This window comes from Lactuca virosa, chromosome 5 (genome assembly GCF_052849685.1).
Source record: "Lactuca virosa cultivar CGN04683 chromosome 5, Lactuca_virosa_CGN04683_v6, whole genome shotgun sequence".
Classification (NCBI taxonomy): domain Eukaryota; kingdom Viridiplantae; phylum Streptophyta; class Magnoliopsida; order Asterales; family Asteraceae; genus Lactuca; species Lactuca virosa.
Genome location: NC_136430.1, coordinates 437,665,958 through 437,690,601, shown reverse-complemented (window position 1 = coordinate 437,690,601; position 24,644 = coordinate 437,665,958). Strand labels below are relative to the sequence as shown.

Below are 24,644 nucleotides of genomic sequence, written 5' to 3'. Positions count from 1 at the left end.
AATTAATATTAGACAATAATTAATTAAGAATTAATTCTGTGGCTAAAAGAGGTTAATTAAATAAAGGGGACTAGAACTGTCAATTGTGTGATAGTTGGTTTTGGGCTGTGGATCCTTATGGATCATGGGGTGGACGAAATTAAAGGTGTATGGACTCCTTGAATTCGTCCAAGCCCTAGTCTAGAAGGATCCTTGGACTGCTTAAGGCCTAAGTAATCTAATTAGGGTTTCAGGCTGTAACCCTAGCAGCTCAAGTATTTAAAGACCCCAAGGGCTACAGAAATCGACCACCAGAAACCCTAAGGAGTTCCTAGAGCCGATTTTGTGCCTACAACCTCTCTCCAAATCATCTTCTTGCTAGTTGGTGTTTGTAAGCCATTAGAGGAGTGGCAATTGTGACTCTAAGCTCCAAGAACAAGAAAAATCAAGCAAGCTACAAAAGGTATTCATCTAGATCTGGTTTTCTTATATCAATTTGAATTGTATACACTAGATCTAGGATTTTCAAGACTTGGATAATTGCATGTTCAATTAGAGAAACCTAGATCCAAGCATTAGGGTTTGCATGTGCACATAGAAAAGTTCTTATGGCTCAAACCCATCAAAAGCCGAGATTGATGTCGGGACCTATAATCCAGAAGGAAGCAATTCCCGTTCGACGGTCTTGAAGATGCTCTGTTGGCGTTTGAGACAATGGATTACGCTGCGATTCTTGGTTTGGGGCAGCTGGATATGGCTGGTCTCAGACTCGTGTGTGCTTTTGATGATGGTGACGATCATATGGATGGTCTTGGACACGATGGTGGTGCAGTTGGTCTTGGCGCAGGTATGGGCGGTGGTGGTGATGACAATGTTGCTGGTGTCACTGGTGGAGGCGGTCTTGAAGTTGGTGCTGGTGGTGCTGGTGGAGGCGGTTGTGCTGTTGAAGATGGTGCTGGTAGAGGCGGTGACGGTGGCATTGGTGATGCTGATGGTGCTGGTGGAGATGACGTTGAAGATAATGTCGGTGGTGCTGACGGAGGCAGTGGTGCTAGTGGAGGTAATTTTTAATCTGGGCGTGTCTCTTATGCTGCCATTCGGGGCGTGAAATATGGTTTATTGTTTGTATTGTCTATTTTCCCTTGTTTTCGTTAGGCCATGCGTGGCCTGTGTTTTGGTAAATGTTATTGAATAAGCATGTCTTGGCACTTTGTGTTAATGCTTACGTCTTGGTACTGTTTGTGTTCTAATTTTGGATTCTTTGGTCTTTTTGAATTTGCAACGTTTCTGTTTGATATATTCTCTAACACATCGAGGTTTGATATATGTGCCATGCGCTAATGCATTGGTATATTTGATATATGTGCCATGCGCTAATGCATTGGTATATTTGCTATATGTGACATGCTCTAATTACATGTAATGAAACCCTATATACATAACATCCAAAATTTCATTGTTTTTGGATATCATTGGTATGATTTGTTAAACTTTTGAAAATATAATGTATACATGAACTGTTTTTGGGTGAATGGTGTTGCTTAAATGCTACTTAACAAAAAATAAATACTTTTTATTTGACAAAATAATAAAACAGAAGGATAAAATTGTCATTTTCAACAATCATCACAATGACAATCGATCATTCACATACTCAAACAACATAGTTTCTCTCAGATAAGTTAATAACTATCAAACAATGACAAAACATCAAATACCAGGGTTAAAAGATGTAATACTGCGGTAGACAAGGGACGTCATGAAACATTTCGTCAGAGGGAGAAGTAGATAAGGTTTTATGATTGCTGATCGTCTTCTACCTCACTGTTTCTAATCCGAAAGAGCAAACTATGAGTCTGATGAAATCTCTGGGTGCTTCGGCGGTGGTGAACGTCCCCGCCGCCGCCGTCACCACCACCCAGCTTCATCACGGTACACATTCCTTCCCCTTCCTATCGTTGCCACAACATTTACCCAAACTAAACACCACCACCACCAGTATCAGCTGGAAAACAACTACCCCCGTTAGGACATCTGTCGCCGCCATCAATTCTTCCGACACCGTCGAAAAGGTCGGTTTCTATTTTTAATACGAGCATTCTAATCGATTCGGAACAAATTTTCGTATTTAAATGTCCACGTGTCGCACAGAACGGCAGAAAAGGGGTTAGGGTAATTGATAGTGTAGGAAGCGTAATTTTCAAAGTTTTACATAACGTAATGGAATTGTGAATAACTGTCAAGGAAACTGGCTAAATTTACTCATCCACACTTAGTAATTTGTCATTTGATGCTTGTTGATAACCTAGGGGTGAGCTCGAATCCCATACTTGTTTATCATCGCATGAATCAACAATTATCAGCTCGAATCTCATGTTTTAGCATAACAGATCAGAATTTTTCGCCATGTTGCAAAATGCAGGAAACAGAGAGTAAAAAGGAATACCATTTTGTGGTTGCGAATGCAAAATTCATGTTGGATGAAGAAGAACACTTTCAAGAGCAGTTGTTTGAAAGAGTCCGTCTTTTCAAAGAGAGAAATATGGAGCAGGATTTTTGGCTTGTGATTGAACCCAAGTTTTTAGACAAGTTCCCCACCATTACCAAGAGACTTAAGAGACCTGCAGTTGCTTTGGTTTCCACCAATGGTACATGGATCAAGTAAGTCCACCACCATATCTTTTTTTTTTGTCCAAAAGTTTCAAAATTTCCCATTTGTACTTTATATTTATTACTTTACTCTATTTTACCATTATAGGCAATGTACTTTTTTACAAATAATATCAATATGTAACATTGTAACCCATAGTAGCAACTTACTTGCATTTCACTACCAACATGAGCAATGTACTTTACAGTTTACATCATATTGCTATTATGGGTAAACATACATTGTAAACGCATTGCAATTATGTTTAAAGAAAAGGTAAGTACATTACTATTATATGTTATATAAAACAGTTAAGACTTAAATGAGTAAATCGATAAAATGATAAAAGTATGTTGTGCTTTTTTGTATTTTAATATGTATCTAAACGATAAACAGGTTCATGAAGTTGAGACTAGATCGAGTTTTGTTAGATAGCTTTGAAGCGGAGAGTATGGAAGAAGCACTGGCATCAAATCCTTGTGATATAGAGTTTGAGAAACCAAGTAATTGGGTCGCCCCATACCCAAAGTATGAGTCTGGTTGGTGGGGATCCTTGTTGCCTCCAATCCCTCAGACACAACAAGTATGATATGAGACAGACAGACAAACAGACATCATGTGTATTCCCATAAGCTTTGGGGAGGGTGTTTTGGTCTTTTGAGCTCACATCATGCCTAAAGCTGTCTAATTTCGTAAAATGATTAGGAATGTATGTTTGCGGTTATAAGAAGAATATTCAGGAACATCGGTATTTTTTTTTTCTTTAAAATTATGGTTGAGTTGAGTTTACTTTTTTCTCTAAGATAATCCAATTGAATGCTTGAAGCTCTATGCACCGGAATTTAATTGGATCGTAAACTGCCTACTACTAACTAGAACTTGGACAATTTGAAAATATATAAAAATACAAATTGATATTTATAGGTGTGGGTTCATTCACACCAATAACCAAGTTTTGAAATGTCCTGTAACTGATTTTCTAAGTACTCTAGAATTGATAAACATTATGAAACATAATCAATAAGGGCCTTGTTTGTCGATTTTATCGGTCTGGAGTGTTTGGGTCGATACAATTTCTCAAAGTCTTGTTTTAACGTATACTTTTGATTTCCAGAGTATGTAAAAGATTTCACCCGGTTTGGACTTTGGAAGTTGTAAAAGATTTTTAAAATTGGAGGGATATAAATCTTACCCTTCAAACCATGTGGAGAGGGCAAAGGAGTGGCTGAATTTTGTAGAACATTCGTGATGGGGTTCAAAAATAGCATTAGAACGAAGGGTATGCTTGTGTTGAGGTTGTAAAATTTGGGAATCCGAACATGTATGAAGCTGTTTGTGAGGTGGTGGAGGTGAACAAAGAAAGGGAAGATTAGAGGTGACGGTGAAGGACGACGGAGGAAGGAGGCGATGGCGTGAAAATGAGGGGCACTGTGAGGGCGGTGGCCAGACATAGTATGGGATGGTGGGTCAATTAAAGTGAGGAGGGATGTAACTTGTAAGTGAGTCCATATAATTGTAATCATAAATCAAAATAGTAAATATATAAAAACTTATAGAAATTTTAAAATTGAGATCAAACAAAATGATTGTCAAGTCCAAATCCACAATCAAACTAGACAAAACTATCATATAAGCAGTTCTAAAAGTTACTCAATTGTATTCAAAGAAATAAGCGAATACAATGACAATTTTTGTAATTTTTCTTTTATAATATATAACTTAATGTTGTGCGATGAGACAAAAACAAAATAATGATTCTAGATTTAATAGTATTTGTTTTAATTTTGATGCATTGTAATATACTAAATTTTATTCAATATTATTATCAAACACTTTCTAATTTATAAATACTAAACATGCTTAAAAAAATATCATATTAAATGAGTGAACCTCATAAAATATTTCACATAGATAAAAAACATAAATTAATTTTAAAAATAGTTAAAGGATGTTATTTGAGTTAAATAAATTAGGTAATTTTAAAGTTTTTATTTAAGTTAATAATATTTTATTTTGATAAAATAAATAAAAAAACACATTAATTAAAGTACACTTTTGTAATTTACATTTCTTAACCTTTTGGGCCGATAATTATAAAGGCCCATGGGCTATGATTACGAAATACCGAAGTCGACATTCAACGATTTGATTCGCGATTGACTTCGATGGACTTTGAACAGCAATCAAGAGAGAGAAACGACGGAGGGAGACGATGAAGCAAGCTAGCAAAGGGGAAACAGGGATCTGAAAATTGAAGTGAAAAATCGAAGTTATCGGAGTACGGAATGGATGGAGTAGCTGAAGGACTGTGGGAATTAGCGGATTTGCACGAGAAAAATGGCGAAATTGCGAAATCAGTCAAGTGTCTTGAAGCCATTTGTCAAAGCACTGTATCGTTTCTTCCCGTCATCGAAGTCAAAACTCGTCTTAGAATCGCTACTATGCTCCTCAAACACTCCCACAACGTTAATTATGCCAAATCTCACCTTGAACGATCCGTTAGTCAAATCTTCCCTCTTCCAGTTAAATTGATTTAATATGCGTTGGTTCATGTTCAGTTTGTCACGCTTCCGAAGTCTAATTTAGCTACGATGTTCTGAAAATTTCCGAACTTCATGAAGCTATGGACATTTATTTTTGTTCAGTTTGCTGTACCGTTTTTACACACAGAAAAACTTGCTATGGTGCTAGCTTGGTTATCCTGTATTCACTAAAAATGGGTACCGCAGTTGGTACCTGGTTACTTATATTGAATTTAGGCAAGGATACGGTGAAGTATTTAGCAGTATGTTTTTTCCATAATTCAACACAATGCGTTAAGCAGCTTAGTCTACTCTGTTCTGTAGTTATAAAGTAGCGAAATTGTTAATGAGCTCGTTTGTACTCTTGATTAATCCATATATAAAAGCAAAGAACATGAATCTGCATGCTTATGTCTAACCTCCATGGTACATATACAGTGGGAATGGGGTAGCATGACCATGAGAACCAAAGCCTTGAAAGGATTAGAACCATTTAGGCTTAAACAAAAAGAACTGTAATTGATTGTTTCAATATCATGGAAGCATGGCGATTATTCTAAATCACCTCTATAATTCCAAGCTCCTAGTCATTCGACTGTTTTATTCCCTCTTGTGCATATCCAAACTCATACAAGCTGTTCATTTTCTAAGAATGTAAAATAATCGTAGTCAGACATGCATAATTCCACTTGAGAGTTGAGTATATTAATCACGAGTTCTAAATCACTTTGTACCTTGTAGAATGGAAATGAGTAGATTATGCTCTCAAGCAAGATGAAAGGCCTCTAAGAAGCTAGTTAACCTCACCAGCGATAATTACTTGACCAATGTGATACAAAATATGTAAAACTCTGTATAGTTACCAACTTACCATAAAAGAGCCCTAGGCCCATTCAGCACGACAATATATAATCTCAATTTAAATTATTTGTTCCTTTTTGACTCTTTTGGTTGATCTAGAAAAAAGGTATATTGAGGTATTTGTTCACCAACCAACTGATGTGTAATCTGTGATGCTATGTGAAAATTATGGTACACTTGTTATGTTTTTATAGCATGTTGAGGTGTTTCTTGATCAGTAAGGTGAGAGGGCTCTTAAACTATGTAAATTGGGGTTAGCTAAACAGAGTTGCACTTGTTTTTTTTACAGCAACTACTCCTAAAGTCAATCCCCTCATGCTTTGAGTTGAAGTGCAGAGCTTTTAGCTTACTGAGCCAGTGTTACCATCTTGTTGGAGCTGTCTCTTCTCAAAAACAACTACTAAACAAGGGACTAGAACTTACTGCAGAGTTTGGAGAGGGGTATGCAAGTTTCCTTCCATGATTTTACTTTTACCATGCCATTTCTTTGTTACATGTTTTTCAGAGTATGGAGTTCTTCTCATAACTTTGTGTTTGAGTTGGCACCCTTTCATGCAAGTTGTTCAATTCTGATTTGTGCTAATTGCTATTGTTGTTTATTGGAAGGTTTTCTGGGAAGTTATGGTCATGCAACTTCAATTCACAACTTGCAAATGCTCTCATCATTGAAGGGGATTATCAGGGTTCTGTATCTACACTGGAGCAAGGTTATGTTTGTGCAACTGAGATGTACTATCCGGAGTTGCAGGTTTGTATGAGCTAATGCATATTTTAACTGGTGACTATAAATTCTCAACATTTGACATTATGTTTGTGTCTCCTTTATAATTTGACATTCCATTGTTGTTCTACCATATATGATTTTAGTTGCAACCATCATGAAGTTCCAAAATGCAGAGGTGCTTGCCTCTTTATTTGTTGGGTTAAATGCATGAAATAACAATGTACTTCCATTGATTTGTTTATTGTGACACCCTACTTTCTTTTCTTTCTATTACCACATTCATATATGAAAAATCTACCCAATTATATTTATAGGCTTATAACAATGTCATCCAAATACAACAGAATTTTTACTGCTATAACTGGATAGATTCTTTAAAGTGTATTGTCCTGATAAGAAAGAAGGATAATGGGTCAGATTTTACAAAGTACAATGCTGTAATAAAAAAAGTCTTTAAGTACAGTGCTGTGATATAAAGAAATGAAAGTAGGATGCTATAATACACAAATAAATGGTATTTTTGCATTTAACCCTTATTTTTTTTACTAATTAATATCATGTTTGCTGGCAATCGGTAATTCCTGTGATATTAAAGCAATCCTATTCTGTTTGCTATGCGTGTGGACAGATGTTTTTTGCAACTTCAGTTTTGCATGTACACCTCATGCAATGGGATGATGGAAGCTTAGTTGAAGCTGCTGTGAGTAGATGCAATGATATTTGGGAATCTATTGATGCAGACAAAGTAAGTTCATTTGCCTCTTACTAAATTTGACACCGAGTTTCAAATTAGTTGCAGAAATTTATATGAAATGTACATATAGTTTCTGTATAAAGACATTCTTCACAATTCTGATCTTTTCCACTTTCATGACTCCTCCTTTTGTCAAACACAGAAACAACAATGCCTTGGTTTATTCTTTTACAATGAGTTGCTCCACATATTCTATCTGCTCCGAATATGTGACTACAAGAATGCGGGTCAACATGTTGATAAATTAGATGCTGCCATGAAGACCGACTTACAGAAAATGCAGCAAGCTCGTGAGCTTACAAAAGAACTGACTATAGTAAATGAAGGTCTTTCACAATCTGATCTACCCCATAGAGATAGGGCTAAACTCAGTGCAAGAAGAAGTCAACTTGAAGAAGAAATCAGTAATTCTATTGGATCAAGTTTCAATGGTCAAGAGGGTTTAGAACCTGCATACTTTGGGAATGTGAAAAGAGAATTAGGAGACAAGCTTGAGTTGGCACCTCCTCCTATTGATGGGGAGTGGCTGCCAAAAAGTGCTGTATATTCGCTTGTTGATCTTATGTTTGTTGTTTTTAGTCGCCCAAAGGGACTCTTTAAGGAGTGTGGAAAGAGAATTCAGTCTGGACTAAAGACTATCCGAGGTTGGTCTTTCTTTTAATGTCATCACTTTAAATTATCAAATAATTAGAATTGATTCTGATAGTTAAAATTATCAAATAATGTCATCACTTTGTTGACCTTCTCTGTCCTATCTGTAAAGACTCTTTTATTTGTTTTTTTTTTTTTCACAAATTTGTCCTGTGTTGTGACAAGCTTTAGAAACTAAGTTACTTGTTATATGCAGCTGAGCTGGTGAAATATGGAATAGCTGATGGCACAACAGGTAACCCTTCTGCTTATAAGTCTTAGAGGCTGTTTCTCTTTTATTTTTCCCATTAAGTCGAATATAGATAAAGTGACTGAATGGGTAATAGTCATTTAAAAATTGACATCTCTTTTTCATTTGAAGCAGAAGTGGACTTGCAGCACTCAGCCATTTGGATGGCTGGTGTGTACTTGATGATCTTAATGCAATTTCTTGAGAATAAAATAGCCATTGAACTCACTCGTTCAGAATTCGGTGTAGCACAAGAGGTTTGTTTGTTTGTATTCATTCAACAACCCTAAATGACATGAAACTGTAAAAATAATAAATATATATATTTTCAGGCATTATTGGAGATGAAGGGTTGGTTTAACCGGTATCCCACAATCTTGCAAGCTTGTGAAAGCATAATTGAAATGCTGAGAGGACAATACGCCCATTGTGTTGCCTGTTATGATGAAGCTGCTTTTCATTTTGTTGAGGCTGCAAAGGTATGCCTGTTATTGTCATGCATCTTTATGTAAATTATCATATATGTTATATAAACTTGTAAGTTTTCAGCTGACCGAGAGCAAATCAGCACAAGCCATCTGTCATATTTATGCATCCGTGTCTTACATATGCATCGGTGATCCTGATTCTTATGCAAAGGTGAAACTAATAATAATGATCTCCTCATTGGTCGGGTTTTTTGTTCATGGCTTATATGTATTTTTATGTAAATGCCTGCAGGCATTAGAGTTGATTGGACCAGTTTACAAAGTAATTGATTCTTTTGTTGGCGTACGAGAGAAAACTGCAGCTCTTTTTGCATATGGGTTCTTATTAATGAGGCAGGAAAATCTACAAGAAGCACGGTATACTTAACTCTGACTATTTTAAATGTACAAAATAATAATAATACTAGGAAGGGCAAAATAGTAATTTTATAATGCAATAGGGTTCGATTGGCAAGTGGGTTGCAGACAACACACACGACTCTTGGGAATCTACAACTGGTGTCACAGTATCTGACTGTGCTTGGACATCTGGCACTAGCCCTTCATGATACGGGTCAAGCCAGAGAGATCTTGAGGTCGGGCCTTACTTTGGCAAAAAAGCTTTATGATATTCCAACTCAGATATGGGTCCTATCAAATCTCACTGGTATGTTTTGCATTTCAGTTTTCAAGTCAAAAAAATGTTCAAAGTACAATATGTGTATATCTGTGAGTATTTGCTTTAATCAAAATGAACCACTATGCCTTTTTGCAGCATTGTATGAGCAAGTAGGTGAAAAGGCGAATGAAACAGAGAATCGTGAATACGAGAAGAAAAAAGCAGATGAGCTGGAAAAAAGACTTGCTAACGCGCATGCGTCCGCTCATCATCTTCAACTTGTAATTTCATCCCTTCCACTAATTTAATTTTTACATGTATAATACTACTATATTTTAGGGGTTAAATGAATTTTTACATTTGGTGAACAAACAAACAGATTGAGAAAGCAAAATTCCAAGTGCAAAGACTAAATGAAGTTGATATAAAGCGAGCGATTGCGGGGCCATCCATGAAAGTTGATCTTGACATTCCGGAATCGGTTGGATTGTCATCACCCGCTCCAGCGCCTTCATCGCGCCGCCTCATGGATGTAGATATTGGTAGACGTGTCACCAGAAGAGGAGGCTAGTTTTGTCCAACTCTTTGTATTATCTAATTTGTTGTAGAAGCATAGTCGATTAAAGAACATCTTAATTATTAGGGTTTGTAGCATATATGCTAATTGTAGATGATTGCAAGAATCAAATGTAATCATATCGTTGTGATAGATGTAAAATTTATCAAGGTCAATCGTTAAGGTCATGTTTGCTTAGCTAGGGTTATTTTTCCTGATGATGAGGCTATTCACGTCTTTTACATATATAAAGTATAGTTTTTATTCAATTGACACGGAAACAGGTTCAATGCATGCATGCTGGATGCCGTACAGCCTATCTCTCATGACAAGAACGGATAGAAAGTTCGGATTTTTCATTATGTTTAAGTGTAAAATGACAAGGATCAACTACATTTTTACATAGCAAATAGAAGCAAAAAAGCTAACTATGAACGGTTTCCAACATGATCTAACTAACTTTGTGTTAAATTACAATAATGCCTACTTGAGTAAATTACGAGTTTGTCTTTGATGTGTATGCCAACATGAGAGATCACCTCAGGATTGAAATTTGAACCTAATTTTGTTTTTGGAGTGTTTCATACCAAGTGATTGCCACTATGTCATCTTGAAGATGATTAATAAGGTTAATTACTTATTAGTTCAATAAACTTGCATGTTTTTATCAACTTATAAAAATATTGATTTTTTTTACCAATTTATTCGGGCTTGATATTTAACCTTGTTAAAATTTATTAGTTTTATGCAAGAAATGAATTTACTACTCATTTATTAATGCATAGATTAATTATGTTAAGATAAAAAAACTGTATTAATCGATTAGGCCATGGGGTATATATATATATATATATATATATATATATATATATATATATATATATATATATATATATATATATATATATATATAGAGGTGCATTTGAGACCACCTATATTTTGTGAGACATGAGGACCAAATCTTAGCCTTTGATCAAAACTGATCTTGTGGCTCATAAGAAAAACAGATTAACACTAATTAATCTAACTGATTAGTTAATTAGGGGTAGATTAGTCACTAGGTTAAATTCAGATCTGATATATTGTTAGCGTCATCTTCACGTCATCAAGAAATCATCTCATCTGCTTCGATTCTTCTACCAAGATATCTGCTGGATCAACATTCTGTGTTCTTCATTTCAATCAGGTCGATCTTCTATCTCTAATCTTATATTCTTTCAACCGGTAATCGATTTGAGTTTGACATTGATCGAACAATCCTAAATCATAGCTTTTAAAGACGTAATTTTTTTTTGTTTTTCGAGTTCATGTTCTTCATTCTTCTACATCTGCAGTTGATAATCTGAGTGACTTTGTTCAATCATGTTCTACATTCTTCTACATCTACAATTTTTGTGATTTACGAGTTCATCTGCTTCGATTCATCTACCAAGACATTGATCGTAACAGAGAAGTCGCCCCCTTTTGTTGGCTGATGATTTCTCAATCGCAACCAAGTTTTACCAATCCTTCATAGAAAGTTTCCCCCTTCATTTAATGGAATCGTAACTAAAAGTATGATATTCACCAACTTCAAGCTTCAATTTAATTTTAGATCAACGATTTTTAGCCATTCATCAACATTAGTAATCAATCATCAACTGATATCGATTTCCATCTGATTGATGCTTCGAGTTTTACTCTCAAATCAGGTGTTTTATCAATTTAACTTCATCTTAAATCTATTATCATTTCAAGTATTTGATTTCAGTCATAGATTATCAATTTCAAGCTTTTGGTTTTTTCTGTGCATTCGAGCACATATTAAATGAAGATAAGCAAGCAAAAACAATGTATCTTCGAGTTATTTTGTGCTCATTCTATAAAATCAATGAGGTATGTACAAATCTATTATTGTTCTTGAGCCAATTCTCTTACATTATACATGCACTCTACCTGTTTGATGAAAGTCCTGAATGAATAAAGAGTTTGATGTAGAGTCTAATAGATCACTCCTTCCTTCCCACCCTTAAACTTTGTTACTATTTAATGATACTGGCCCCAAATTCCAAGATGATTTTTCTTAACTTAGTGATGACTGGTGTACTTATTCTTTTTGTCAGTGATTGAAGGATATACAACTGTCATCGATGCAAATGTTCAGTGCAAATGTTAGAAGAAGCATATAATCCATATCTTACCACCATTAATTAATGATGAGAACTTCAAGAAGCATATTGACATGTTGGTTTCAATGGTACTTGGTCCATAAAGAGTTAAAGTGACTTAGAAGTTGATGGATGATGAGGACTTGGTTCATCTTTAGAATCGAAATCTGTAATGAGGATGTTGGTTTAATTTACTCCTTGCACTCTCTTTATTTCTTTCTTAATGAATTTGTTCTCTACATTTGTGCAACTTTAAACATTGTTATTGCAGTAGATATATATCCTAATACCCAGTAAACCCCTTTCACAGTGTAAAGTGGTACATACAGTTATGAAAATAGCTAAAACTTTCATGTTTTCTATCATTACAACTTTTTAGGTAAGTCTTGAATGGAACTGTAGAGAATGTGGCTCGATAATAATTTCCTGGAGAGTCTCATTCTATGTAGTGGGATGTTGTAAATTTGCTTATATTTTTTTGGTTTGGTCTCAAGTGATGTATTTGAGGTAATTGAATAAAACGATAACACTATATTCTATGTTTTTACTTTTATATTGGTATTTACAAATAAATTGTGCATTATTTTAAGTTTCTTACATATATATTGTTATCTTCTGGTTCGATATTTGATGTTCATATAATCATTTAGTGTTACATTCTATTTAGAATGTTCTACATATACAAACAACCTATAGCATTATTCTATAAGAATATTAAGTTGTAACTTAAATATAGACAACCTAATTAAATTATTCTGTTAGAATGCTATGTATATTCAGAATATTGAATATAATATTAGAATCTAATGTAATATAAGTTCATTTTAAATGTTATAACACAATTTAGAATATTACACTTTAATATCAGAATATTTCATACAATTTCATAATATTAGAATAATTTACATATAACTTAGATTATCCTAGAACATTATGCATATTATTCTACATGAACAGACAAAGTACAAAATTATTCTATTAGAATATTCTATATATACGCATTAATTACGTCTTATTAACAGTACATACAAATTTAAACGAAATCATAATACTCAGAATAATCAACTTCAAACAAATCACCTTTTGCAAATTAGAGTATTCTAATTATAATATTATACTTCTATTCATGTTAGTACTCAACCTATAACATTATTCTACAAGAATATTCTATATGTACATTCAACATGTATATTGTTCTTTTAGAATATTCTACTTCTATACATGTAGTATCCAACCTATAACATTATTCTTTATGAATATAACTTATTAAACGATATCATAATAATTAGAATAATTAAATTAAAAATAAATCATAATAAGTATAATATCAAGTAATTAAATGAAACCAGAATATTCATAATAATCAACTTAAAACAAATCAACTTTTACAAATTAGAATATTCTAATATTAATATTATAGATCTATACATGTTACCACTCAAACTATAACATTATTTTGTAAAAATATTCTATATGTACATACAACATATTTTATTCTTTCAGAATATTCTAATTTTATACATGTTAGCAGTTAGTCTATAATATTATTATGTAGGAACAATCTATATGTATAGACAACATATATATTATTTATTTTAGAACAATATACATGTACATTAGGACTAATCATATTTCCAACCATTCCATTAAGCAGTTATCATATTACCAAACATAGAATTAAACAGTAATCATATAATCAACTATACCAACTGATTTACAAAACATTAAGTAATCATTAATATCTAATTTCCAGAATCTATATGGGCTTAGGCCTGCCCAAATGATGTTTTTTCAAAAAAAATAACAAAAGAAAATGCTTTCATGTTACATAACCATATTTTCAAACTTTCAAATTTGCAACAATTCTATTTTTCACTCGTTTCCAGTGCATCTCTTGCTTCAATTCTTTATTTCATCAACCTACATCAACAAAATAAAAATTATTCACTTGGTTGCCATCTTCAGCTTTCAACCAATTCCATGTTCCTTGTTTCTGAGTTTCTTTAACTCCAACCCGCTATTTTTCATTTTCTGGTTTATTGGTACTTGAAAACATAGTGCCTGAAAATAAGTCATTGAACTTCTTTGTCATACTTTTGTTCTATTGTCATTTGGAAACATAGATACATAATTAGAAATAATTTCTTCCATATTCTATTTTCTAACTAAAACTATTTTGAACACATTTTCAAACGTTTTTCATATTCCTGAAAAGTAAATATAACTTAGAATATCAAATGAAACTAGAATACGCAGAAAAAATAATCATTTATGAAGTAACGTATAATTTATCATATCAAAATACATAGAATATCAAGAATGTACCATAAGCATGTCACATTATAATACATAGAATTACGGAAAATAGCAACATACTTTAACTTTGATACAAATATAGACAATATAGTATAACTATATTCTGTTTTTCTAACTAATAAATTTATTATATAGTATATGAAATTTATGATAAAGTTCAAACTGTTGCAACATTCTAAAACATGTAAAACTAGAATACCTATAATTTCCTAGAATATCATCTATGACCCATAAGCATGTCATATCAAAATACAATTTATCTTATCAGAATACATAGATTATCAAGAATGAACCATGCGCATGTAATATTAGAATACATAGAGTTATGTAAAATAGCAACATACTTTAACTTAATACTAATATAGACAATGTTTTATAACTATATTTGGTTTTTTAACGAATAAATTTTATTATATATTATACAAAATTTAAAATAAAGTTCAAATTGTTGCAACATTCCAAAACATGTAAAATCATAGTACCTAGAATATAATCTATGAACAATAAGCATGTCATATCATAATGCCTAGAATTACAGAAAACAGCAACATGATTTACTCTTGCTATTAATATAAACATTGTACTTTACTTTTTACCCATTATAACAACGTACTTTTATTGATTAACCAATATAATAAATATATAGAACCTCTATAAAATGATCACATGTGTTACATTAATGTTAACATAAACATTCCATAAGATTGACGTTATAAACTATAAACTTGTATTATATACTATAAAAAAATGATAAACAATTAGACTTCAATGTGTAAAAAAATCCTATATCATCTAAATAAAATCAACAAAAAATCAAGTTATGAAGTACATATGGTTTATATCATAATACTTAAAATTACGTAAAATAGTAACATACTTTACTCTTGCTACTAATATAGACATTGTACTTTACCTTTTAGCCATTATGGCAACAAACTTTCATTTATTAACCAATATAACCAATATGTAACTTGAATCTTTGTAAAATGATCACATGTGTTCAATTACATATTGTTATTATCAGTAAAAATATTAGTTGAATTCTCCACATGTGATTTATCCAAGGTTAACTAGGTACTCGCATTTAGTATGAGAATGACATGAGGAATGCACAAAATGATGATGATCAAAGTCGTTATAATGGAATTTCTCCATTCCCTTGTTTCTTCAGATATTTCCATCTTGAGATTACGTATGGTATGTGTATAAAGCTTTGCAAAATACATGCAACACAATATTTCAAGATTTTTGTTATCCATAAAACCTATGTTCCTAAGTGAATATTCCACCAACCCTTGTTGCAGCAATCAATTCCATTGCTACACTAAACAATTTCATGAATTAAAACAAATATAATAACACTAGTATTATTTCAACAACACAAATCAAACTTTAATACAAATACTATGTTTTTACAAGTGATTCAAACTTAATCCATGGATTCATAGAAAACAGAATTGTATAAAAAAAAACTAAAAGACATATTAGTTTTATCTTACCAGATTGTGTTGAACGATCCGTTTTTGATGATCCTAATAAGAATCGCTAGCTTCATAATCAGAATCAAAATCCAAAATCTAACCCGAAAGGGATAAATTTGATTTTTTTGAATCAGATGAAGATTTTTAAATTAGTTTCATAGGGCTTTTCTCGAGAGATTTGGGAAGGTGATTTTTATCGGAAACAAATGTATTCTCGATCGAGCTTAGGTATATACGAGCTTAGGGTTTTCTCTAGAGAATGGGTTTTATCGAGAGATTTGGGAAACAAAATGTATTCTTGAACAACATTTGGATCGGAAATTGCTTCAGATCGACAAAACCACGATGTATTATGGAAGATTTGTCGAACAAAACGGAATCAGGAGGGATGTTTTTAGCATTTTGTCGTGAAGAGTTCTTGGGGAGGAAGATAAATTTCAAGTAGAATGAGAATAAGGAGCTCGAATCAGAAGATCAACTTAGATTTATGATTAATCTGAAACAAATTTGTGAAGGAAGTAGAAGATGTCGATGATCAAGATTTGGATCAAATGGGTTTTAGTGTTCGCATCTAGGGTTTTTAGGAAGAACACCGAATGTTTTTTGTGAGCTGAATGTAAAGAACGTAAAATTCCATTCCTACCTCTCTATGTCTTATTCTAATCCCAAAGTTCCATTTATTTACAAAAATGTCACCGCCTGCTTTATGTTCCTTATGGTTTAATCTGATTTAATCTTAGCCTTTGATTATTCAAGATGAGTGGTCAAGATTTGGTCTCTCTGTCTCACAAAATATAGTGGTCTCACATGAACCTAACCCTCTATATATATATATATATATATATATATATATATATATATGACACTTAGATGCCACGAGACCGTGCACACTACCCCACTAGTGACCTTGTGCAATGTTAATGATGTCTCTTGCTATATACCACGGAAGACCACACTCAATTAAATTGAACTTTTCTCTTTCTCTCTATCTCTCCGTTCCTCTCTATTCTTGTTGAGTATACGAGTGTTGGGAATACACTAGTTTTGATGTGATGCCTCTTTTCCTCCATCTTGTTTATCTGGAAAAAAAAAACCTATGCCAATGACGTGGGTAGTATACCCATCACCTTATACATTTTTTTTGCACAATTTAATAAAATCTATAACTTTATTACAACAACAAGTATCTAAAATATAAATCCAAAATAAGTAGTCAATACACTTCGTTTAGTTTGACACGTTTTTTAATGCCACAATATGGGCGAAGAAAAGATACTTAATATTTATACTTCAATTCAATTAAATTATTTGATATGAATTACAAATAATGAATATCATATTAATAGTTTCCCTCTTAATTTTTTATTCTTTAACCCTAAATTGATATCGTAAATACGGTTATAATAAACTATACATAGAAAACTGATCGATCTATTTTCTTGTACTTTTGTCCTAAATTAGTAAGTATGTTAGTATGTTATTACAAAATAAAACATGTAAATTTATTTATTTGAATACTGGTTGGTAATACCCAACGAAGAAAAGACGTCCCCGGCGAATCCATGTCCAAAAACGCAGATGCTCGCCGATGACAGGCCTTCATTGACGTTCAACGAAAAACAACTATTTCGTCTCCACGGTTTTCGTTGCATCAGATCCTGTATTTTTTCTTACTCCTAATTGGGGATCGAAGAACACAAATCAAATCTCAAAGAACAGCATTTCACAATTTAGTCAACGAATGTTTCAGCATGATGCCACAACCTTGAATTAAGCAAAAATGCAATCAACAATTGGTTCAAGATGCGGTCGGGCTCGTCAGCTTTTTCTTCTTCGGAGAACGGCAACCAACAAGATGATGACGATTTCGAGCTATACTAATACCAGTACAAGTATTTCTCGCTCATTTCTCCCACAAAATTTTGCTGATGCTTCATCAAGTTCCGGTAGTAGTGTTTTTACTAGACAATTCTCCGTTCGTCGTCGTGATCCATGGGATGTTTCGAGGAAGTCTAAGCATGTTTTGAAAAACTTGATTGCGTTTGTCTCGGATTTCTCTCCTACCCCCCTTGAAAAATCTGTAAGCTACATGCGCTCTTGCTTTTAGTTTATGATTATGTTTAATCCCTTGACTGACTTTATGTGAAAAGATTTTTTTAATAATCTTAAGAAGTATTCTTTGTTGTAGCTGGATCAATGATATATATTTGATTTGAGATGTATGAATTGGTTATTTCGGGATCTTCACCCTGAAATTAGTATGCAACATGCTTTCTTGAACTTGCTAAGGCTTCTAGTCAATAGTCCTAGGAAAGTTGTGCGAGGAAGTGTGTATTTGCCAGGGTTTATGGCTATGTGTACTGTTAAGTTTTGTAATTAAGATATTTCTGATGCATGTTGATATTGACTTATCATATGCGCGAGTAACCATGTAAACCATTTACTGATTATCATTATTTTAGGTCGAAATTCTAACTTGGATTCTGACTCTAGCAAGAAGCAGGGGCATACTGTAGTCTGGGACAGTGGTGTTTTAAACTTTTATGACTTTGAGCTTTGTAATCGCTTTAGATTATTGTTGATCTATGATTTGATTGTGTCCTTGTATGGCTGTTTGAAAGTATAGTGTTGAGCCTTTTAATACTTGCAGATTATGGTCGATCCATGATTGGTTGTACTCAGGGCCTTATGCTTTCTTGTGGTCAGTTGTGTTTCTTAACCAATATCATGAAAGAAAAATGGATGAACAAGTGTCACCACATATGTTAATATTATAAGATTTATGACATGTTTATATGATTGTAATTATCAGGGTTCTATACCTAAAGGGTATGCTTCATTCACAACATCCAGTGGCAATGCTGCAATGGGTATGAAGCAGAACAAAAAAGGGGAGGAGGAAAAAAGTCTTGTTACAAAAGGTGAGAAAATCAATAATGCTAAAATCCTTAGAACACTTGCAAAGTACTTGTGGATGAAAGATAACATGGAGTTCAAACTGAGAGTCCTCACTGCTATGGGATTTTTGGTTGGAGCCAAGGTGAGTAAGAGTAACTTTTCAGCATGTTCTGTTTTGTGTATGTATGTATATAAGGGTCAATTTTACTTAAAATTGCTCAAGGGGTTTCTTTTTCTCTCACAGGTAATGATTGTTCAAGTTCCCTTCTTATTCAAGCTAGCTGTTGATTGGTTAACAACAGCAACAGGAAACCCTAGTGCACTCTCTGAGTTCACAGCTGCTAATTCGACATATTTAGCTGTTTTTGTGAGTCCAGCAGCTGTGTTGATTGGTTATGGAATAGCAAGAATAGGGGCTTCTGCTTTCAACGGTACATCATTATGAAGTAATTGCTAGTGCTTGTTGTGATAACTGTGTAATTATATTAAAATCTAATAATAAAGCCTGAAACATTCATTTTTCCTACATACCTTTTACCCCCTTCCTCTCTTCAATTTTTGACTTAATTCTGTGTCTTGTTACAGAGTTAAGGACTGCAGTTTTCTCTAAGGTTGCATTGCGGACTATTAGGTCAGTTTCAAGAAAGGTATGATGAAACTAAAATGGAAATTTTCATATTTACAATTGTTTCCAAGGCATGAAACTTATGATATACTTCATGGGTTGCAGGTGTTTACACATTTGCACCAGCTTGATCTGCGATATCATCTTAGGTATATATGCATAACTGGATCCAACTTTTCTTTTATGTGAAATATAGGTTTTATTTCAAACTTTTATTCATGGATTGGTAATTAGGTCCAAGAGTTGTCTTCATATCTTGTTTCTTTTGTGTTTGAAGCCGAGAAACAGGTGGTCTAAATCGAATTATTGATCGTGGTAGCAGAGCTATTAACTTCATCCTCTCAGCCATGGTATTTAATGTTGTACCAACTATATTAGAGGTGAGACTTGTTCACAAACTTTATAGTTTTGTGATCCCAAGATTTCGTTTTAATCATTTGCATATTTCAATTCAGCAGATTCAGCATGTTTTCTTTTAGATTTCTATGGTATCAGGTATTCTGGCATACAATTTTGGAGCACCATTTGCATGGATTACTTCTCTGTCTGTTGCTGCGTATGTTGCCTTCACATTGGCTGTGACACAAGTAATTCATTTCCTTTAGTTTGTTTTGGTTCATTTTAACTTATATATATTAACCTCCAACTTTGAACTTTATTTGTTTCAGTGGAGGACTAAATTTAGGCAGGATATGAACAAAGCTGATAACGATGCAAGCACTAGGGCTATTGATTCACTTATTAATTACGAGGTGAGAAGTCAATAATTTTATGTATATTTTTCTTTCATATGTTATGATAATGTGTAAGATCCGCTTTTTCTGCACTGAGTGTTATACCTTTTCTTTTGTTAGACTGTCAAGTATTTCAACAATGAGAAATTTGAAGCTGATGCGTATGATAAGTATTTGAAGCGTAAGTAGCTTGTCTTCACAAGTGTGCTATATAATATTTATATGATTAGCTAAAATGTATTTAGAAGATTAGCTGCAAATTTTTTGTCTCAGGCTATGAAGATGCTGCCTTGAAGACTCAACGTAGTCTGGCTTTTTTGAACTTTGGTCAAACTCTGGTATTCAGTACAGCTTTGTCAGCAGCAATGGTACTGAGTTCAAATGGTATTATGAATGGTGTGGGCACAGTTGGTGATTTGGTAAACCCTTTTTATAGTTTTTTTATTCACAAAAAGACATGATTTAATGATATGATATGATATGATATGATATGCATAGGTTATGGTAAACGGGCTACTATTCCAGCTGTCTCTTCCACTCAATTTTCTTGGGAGTGTCTACCGTGAAACCGTGCAGAGTCTTGTTGACATGAAATCCATGTTTCAGCTACTTGAGGTACATCCGGATTTCAGAAACCTTCATGTATTCTTTTTTTCTTTCAAATAATAATAATAAACAATCGGTGTTTTTCTTCAGGAGAGGGCAGAAATCAGAGATGAAGATGATGCAAAGCCTCTGAAGCTGGATGGTGGCAGCATTGAATTTGAAGATGTTCATTTCAGGTGGAGTTTTTTTCTGTTACTGGTGAGATAGATTGTGATGGGTTTTGTTACTGATATGTAGTCTGTCTGTTTGTTTTTTTTCTTCAAAACTTTAGTTATCTGACAGAAAGAAAGATTCTTGATGGTATATCTTTTGTTGTGCCAGCTGGGAAAAGTGTGGCTATTGTTGGAACTAGTGGCAGTGGTGAGCTTCTTCCCAACTATTTCTTCTTATTGTTATTTGTTTATCTTCCATAAATTGAATTTCATGTGTAGGTAAATCAACAATCCTTAGAATGATCTTCAGATTCTTCGACTCTAATTCTGGAACGGTAACTATTTCTCAGTAATTTCTTTTAAAAAAAATATATAGAAAGAAAGCGAAAGCCTTTAATTTAGCAGGTGTTTGGTTGATACTTTAGCTTACCAGATGAGATGTGGTGGTTGACACTTGACAGGTGAGGATAGATGGTCAAGATATACGAAAGGTGACACTTGAAAGCCTTAGGAAGCATATTGGTGTTGTTCCACAAGATACAGTAAGTATCTTTTTATTTTTGGTGTGTGGATAAATGATGTTTAAAAAATATTTGAGAAAATGAGGGGGGCATACTTGAGGAAATACAAGGAAAAACTTGGGACTTAATGTGGAAAGCCTTATTTTCCTGACTTTGTGCATTGAGTCAAAAAGAAACATTGGTATATAGTTGATGAGCTTCAGTGAGTCATGATGTCCCCAATCCATTAAGTCCATATTTAAAAGAATAAATATGACCTCTGACCTGACCTAACCTAAGTTGGATAGATTGAGATGTATGTTATGTTTCTGTTTATATGATTGTGGAAAAGAAGGTGTGGTTTATATATAATATGATATGATGGATGATGTTGGCAGGTATTGTTCAACAACACAATATTCCACAACATTCAGTATGGTTGTCTCTCATCTACCCCTGAGGAGGTTTTATGTTTATCCCTCCCTCCCTTTGTATAAAAATCATGCAAAATCACTTTTTTTTTTTTTCCTTGGCTAATGGCATAATAATTAATAAATAAAGTGGTTGTTAATATTATTAGGTATATGATGCTGCTCGAAAAGCAGCAATTCATGACACCATCATGAAGTTTCCAGACAAGTATTCAACGCTTGTTGGTGAGCGTGGCCTTAAGGTGAGTTGATTTAATCATGTAATCTTTAAGTTAAGTTGATTTGAATAAGAAGTAAGAAGTAGCAACATGGTTGCATTTATTTATTTGTTTGTATGTATATAATGTATTACATTGGTTTTTGTTATTAATCAAGTAAGGCATTGATTTGAGTTTTGCAGCTGAGCGGTGGTGAGAAACAACGAGTTGCATTAGCTCGTGCATTCCTGAAAGCACCACCCATTTTGTAAGTGTCTTCGCATTCATATATATGTCACGATAATGAGTAGTAATTATTGTTTTGAAAAACGTACAGATTATGTGATGAGGCAACAAGTGCGCTGGACAGCACAACAGAAGCGGAGATCTTAAGCGCTTTAAGGTCACTGGCCAATAATCGAACCGCAGTTTTCATCGCTCATAGGCTTACAACTGCAATGCAGTGCGACGAGGCAAGACCTATCTCCTTTTCTTGTTTAAATCTTAATTCAAGAAATATTATTTTTGATTTTGATTTGGATTTTGTTACAGATAATAGTTCTGGAGGGTGGGAGGGTTGTAGAACAAGGTCCGCATGAAGTTCTGTTGTCGAATGCTGGTGGTCGATATGCGCAACTCTGGTCACAGCAAAACACCACCATTGATTGAATTGAATTCAATTCAGTCCATCAGATTAGATATAAGATGGTTTTCCTGTCGTTTTTTACTCATCGTCTTCGTGCCTACCAGTCTAAAATAAGGTAATGCCAGTTTTTGTGTCTAAAACTCTAAAATAAGGTCTGTGATTTGGGAAAACACCACGCCCGTAAATTATTATTATTATTATTATATCATCATTTTTTTCTCCAATTAAACCCAGCAAACTAATTGCCATTTGCACGGGTGAGCGAAAAAACCAACCAACCAACAAACAGAACATACAACCGATGGTTTGGTTTCTACTTTTTCAAAAACCGAATATTCGGTTTGGTTTTGGTTTTATGAGTTACAAAACTGTAAAAAAACCAAACCACACTAATTTATATAAACTGTTTATAAATATGTTTAATTTACAAATATTATATATAAATCTTTGTAATTTTATAACAATTAATACCATGGTGAGTTGGTTAAGGTGATGAACATATGAATTTAAAACCTGCGGTTTGAATTCCGTTAGTTTATTTTATTTGATTTTTAGTTGCTGTAGTTTACTCATCCCACATGGGTTGGATAGTAAAAATCGTTCTTTTTTATGATTACAAATGTATTGATCAATTTGCAAACTTCCGTACTAAATTACATTTAATTCCTCATCAATTAAGGGATATAGAAACATTTACTTTCTTTAACTTTAAAATAACAATACAAACTAGGGATGAGCAACGGGCCGAACCCGGACCAGACCGGCCCGAAAACCCGAAGACCGAAAATAGTGAATTACCTTACCCGAAAACCGGACCGTTTTAGATGTATTGGGTTCGGGTTCGGTCCGGTCCGGTTTCGGGTACTAAACCGGGTTTCGGGTTGTGGACCAAATATATGACATACGTACATAAATCTTTCTTTGTGACTAGTTATAGACTTATAGTTATAAGTTGCAACTTGCAAAGTAAAAATAAATATATGGTCCTGAACTCTTGATTGGGCTGTAATTCTAAGCAAATTAACATAAAGCATTTGACATTTTTTGACTAAGAAATCGTAATTAATGTCACATGCAGTCACGCACCATGTTATCTAGTGCTCCTTCACAAACGACGATTTATATGATTTGATTTTTACCTTGTTTTTCTTAGGGCAACATATATTAACATTCCTGAGTCCTGTTACGGCAAAATACATTACATGATTACAACATCAAAAACATATTGGACTGAGTTTGATTGTCTTCCACAGAACCAATCCAATTTTCAATCACCATTGAAAAAGAGAGAGAAGTATGTCATCAATAATATGGACTATAAGATTTTAGTAGGGTTTTTTTGTACTCGTAGAATGCGATCAAACTAGAAAAGGGAGCCGGACCCGAAAGAAAAAAAATCGACAAGCTTAATGGAGTAGGGAATAGGGATTACATCGATTAAAAATTAAATAACCTTAGTTTCCGGTCCGGTCCGGGGAACAACGTTTATTCCGGGTACGGTCCGATCCAAACCCGAAACTCGATTTTTGCAAAAAATAAAAACCGAAAACCGGCCCAACTAAATGCATTTCCGGTCCGGTCCGGTTCAACGGGTCATATGCTCATCCCTAATACAAACTACACACCTTAAGATTTGGAGTTGGATTCCACATTAATTTGGATGACTCAGGTGCTGTTTGTTTTTTGTAAAAAACCTTTTTAGACCTTTTATTGCTGCGTGGCACAGCATACGCGCAACACTTTTAAACATTTTCAGACCTTTTATTGCTGCGCGGCATAGCACACGCGCAACACTTTTAATCTCGCAGTTGTTTGTTTTTTAGAAGTCTTCAGAGTAAGGTTATTTTCCGGTCCGGTCTGGGTTCGGTCCCGGTTTTTTTCCGGTCCGGTCCGGTTCAA

The 24,644-nt window shown here is 33.8% G+C and overlaps 3 protein-coding genes across 4 annotated transcripts; all 3 read left to right on the top strand.

Moving 5' to 3' along the window:
- The first annotated feature begins 1,784 nt into the window (after window positions 1-1,784).
- On the top strand, window positions 1,785-3,418 carry EMB3143 (YCF54). The gene is made up of 3 exons (XM_079049786.1): window positions 1,785-2,051; window positions 2,402-2,640; window positions 3,026-3,418. Exons 1-3 carry the CDS (start codon window positions 1,830-1,832, stop codon window positions 3,216-3,218), a joined length of 654 nt encoding a protein of 217 aa, XP_078905912.1. The 5' UTR covers window positions 1,785-1,829; the 3' UTR covers window positions 3,219-3,418.
- Window positions 3,419-4,773: 1,355 nt separating this feature from the next.
- LOC145113730 (Tetratricopeptide repeat (TPR)-like superfamily protein) lies at window positions 4,774-10,210 on the top strand. The gene is made up of 13 exons (XM_079049784.1): window positions 4,774-5,127; window positions 6,302-6,453; window positions 6,619-6,760; window positions 7,365-7,481; window positions 7,633-8,134; window positions 8,338-8,376; window positions 8,506-8,627; window positions 8,703-8,849; window positions 8,920-9,009; window positions 9,091-9,215; window positions 9,299-9,504; window positions 9,613-9,737; window positions 9,836-10,210. The coding sequence occupies exons 1-13, from the start codon at window positions 4,915-4,917 to the stop codon at window positions 10,025-10,027; spliced, it is 2,172 nt and encodes a 723-aa protein (XP_078905910.1). The 5' UTR covers window positions 4,774-4,914; the 3' UTR covers window positions 10,028-10,210.
- Window positions 10,211-17,443: 7,233 nt separating this feature from the next.
- LOC145113728 (ABC transporter B family member 25, mitochondrial-like) lies at window positions 17,444-23,233 on the top strand. Of its 2 annotated transcripts, XR_013710838.1 has the most exons (21): window positions 17,444-18,036; window positions 18,769-18,996; window positions 19,099-19,285; window positions 19,440-19,501; window positions 19,585-19,628; window positions 19,757-19,859; window positions 19,959-20,066; window positions 20,148-20,231; window positions 20,334-20,394; window positions 20,487-20,632; window positions 20,712-20,828; window positions 20,910-20,995; window positions 21,091-21,179; window positions 21,251-21,306; window positions 21,433-21,513; window positions 21,870-21,935; window positions 22,052-22,144; window positions 22,303-22,367; window positions 22,437-22,572; window positions 22,652-22,860; window positions 22,980-23,233. XR_013710838.1 is itself a non-coding variant. In XM_079049783.1 (20 exons), exons 1-20 carry the CDS (start codon window positions 17,737-17,739, stop codon window positions 22,766-22,768), a joined length of 2,229 nt encoding a protein of 742 aa, XP_078905909.1. In that variant the 5' UTR covers window positions 17,444-17,736; the 3' UTR covers window positions 22,769-22,956. The 2 variants fall into 2 exon arrangements, 1 of the variants encoding a protein (XP_078905909.1); XM_079049783.1 differs by lacking the exon at window positions 22,980-23,233 and having other exon boundaries at window positions 22,652-22,956.
- Window positions 23,234-24,644: the final 1,411 nt, after the last annotated feature.

Coding starts and splice junctions, on each gene's coding strand:
- LOC145113728 (XM_079049783.1), top strand. CDS start 17,737: ATGCAATCAACAATTGGTTCAAGATGCGGTCGGGCTCGTCAGCTTTTT. Junction 20,232..20,333: donor ATTCACTTATTAATTACGAG/GTGAGAAGTCAA, acceptor TTCTTTTGTTAG/ACTGTCAAGTATTTCAACAA. Junction 21,180..21,250: donor TGTTGGAACTAGTGGCAGTG/GTGAGCTTCTTC, acceptor TTTCATGTGTAG/GTAAATCAACAATCCTTAGA.
- LOC145113730 (XM_079049784.1), top strand. CDS start 4,915: ATGGATGGAGTAGCTGAAGGACTGTGGGAATTAGCGGATTTGCACGAG. Junction 8,628..8,702: donor AATTCGGTGTAGCACAAGAG/GTTTGTTTGTTT, acceptor ATATATTTTCAG/GCATTATTGGAGATGAAGGG. Junction 9,738..9,835: donor CCGCTCATCATCTTCAACTT/GTAATTTCATCC, acceptor ACAAACAAACAG/ATTGAGAAAGCAAAATTCCA.
- EMB3143 (XM_079049786.1), top strand. CDS start 1,830: ATGAGTCTGATGAAATCTCTGGGTGCTTCGGCGGTGGTGAACGTCCCC. Junction 2,052..2,401: donor CTTCCGACACCGTCGAAAAG/GTCGGTTTCTAT, acceptor TGCAAAATGCAG/GAAACAGAGAGTAAAAAGGA. Junction 2,641..3,025: donor ACCAATGGTACATGGATCAA/GTAAGTCCACCA, acceptor AACGATAAACAG/GTTCATGAAGTTGAGACTAG.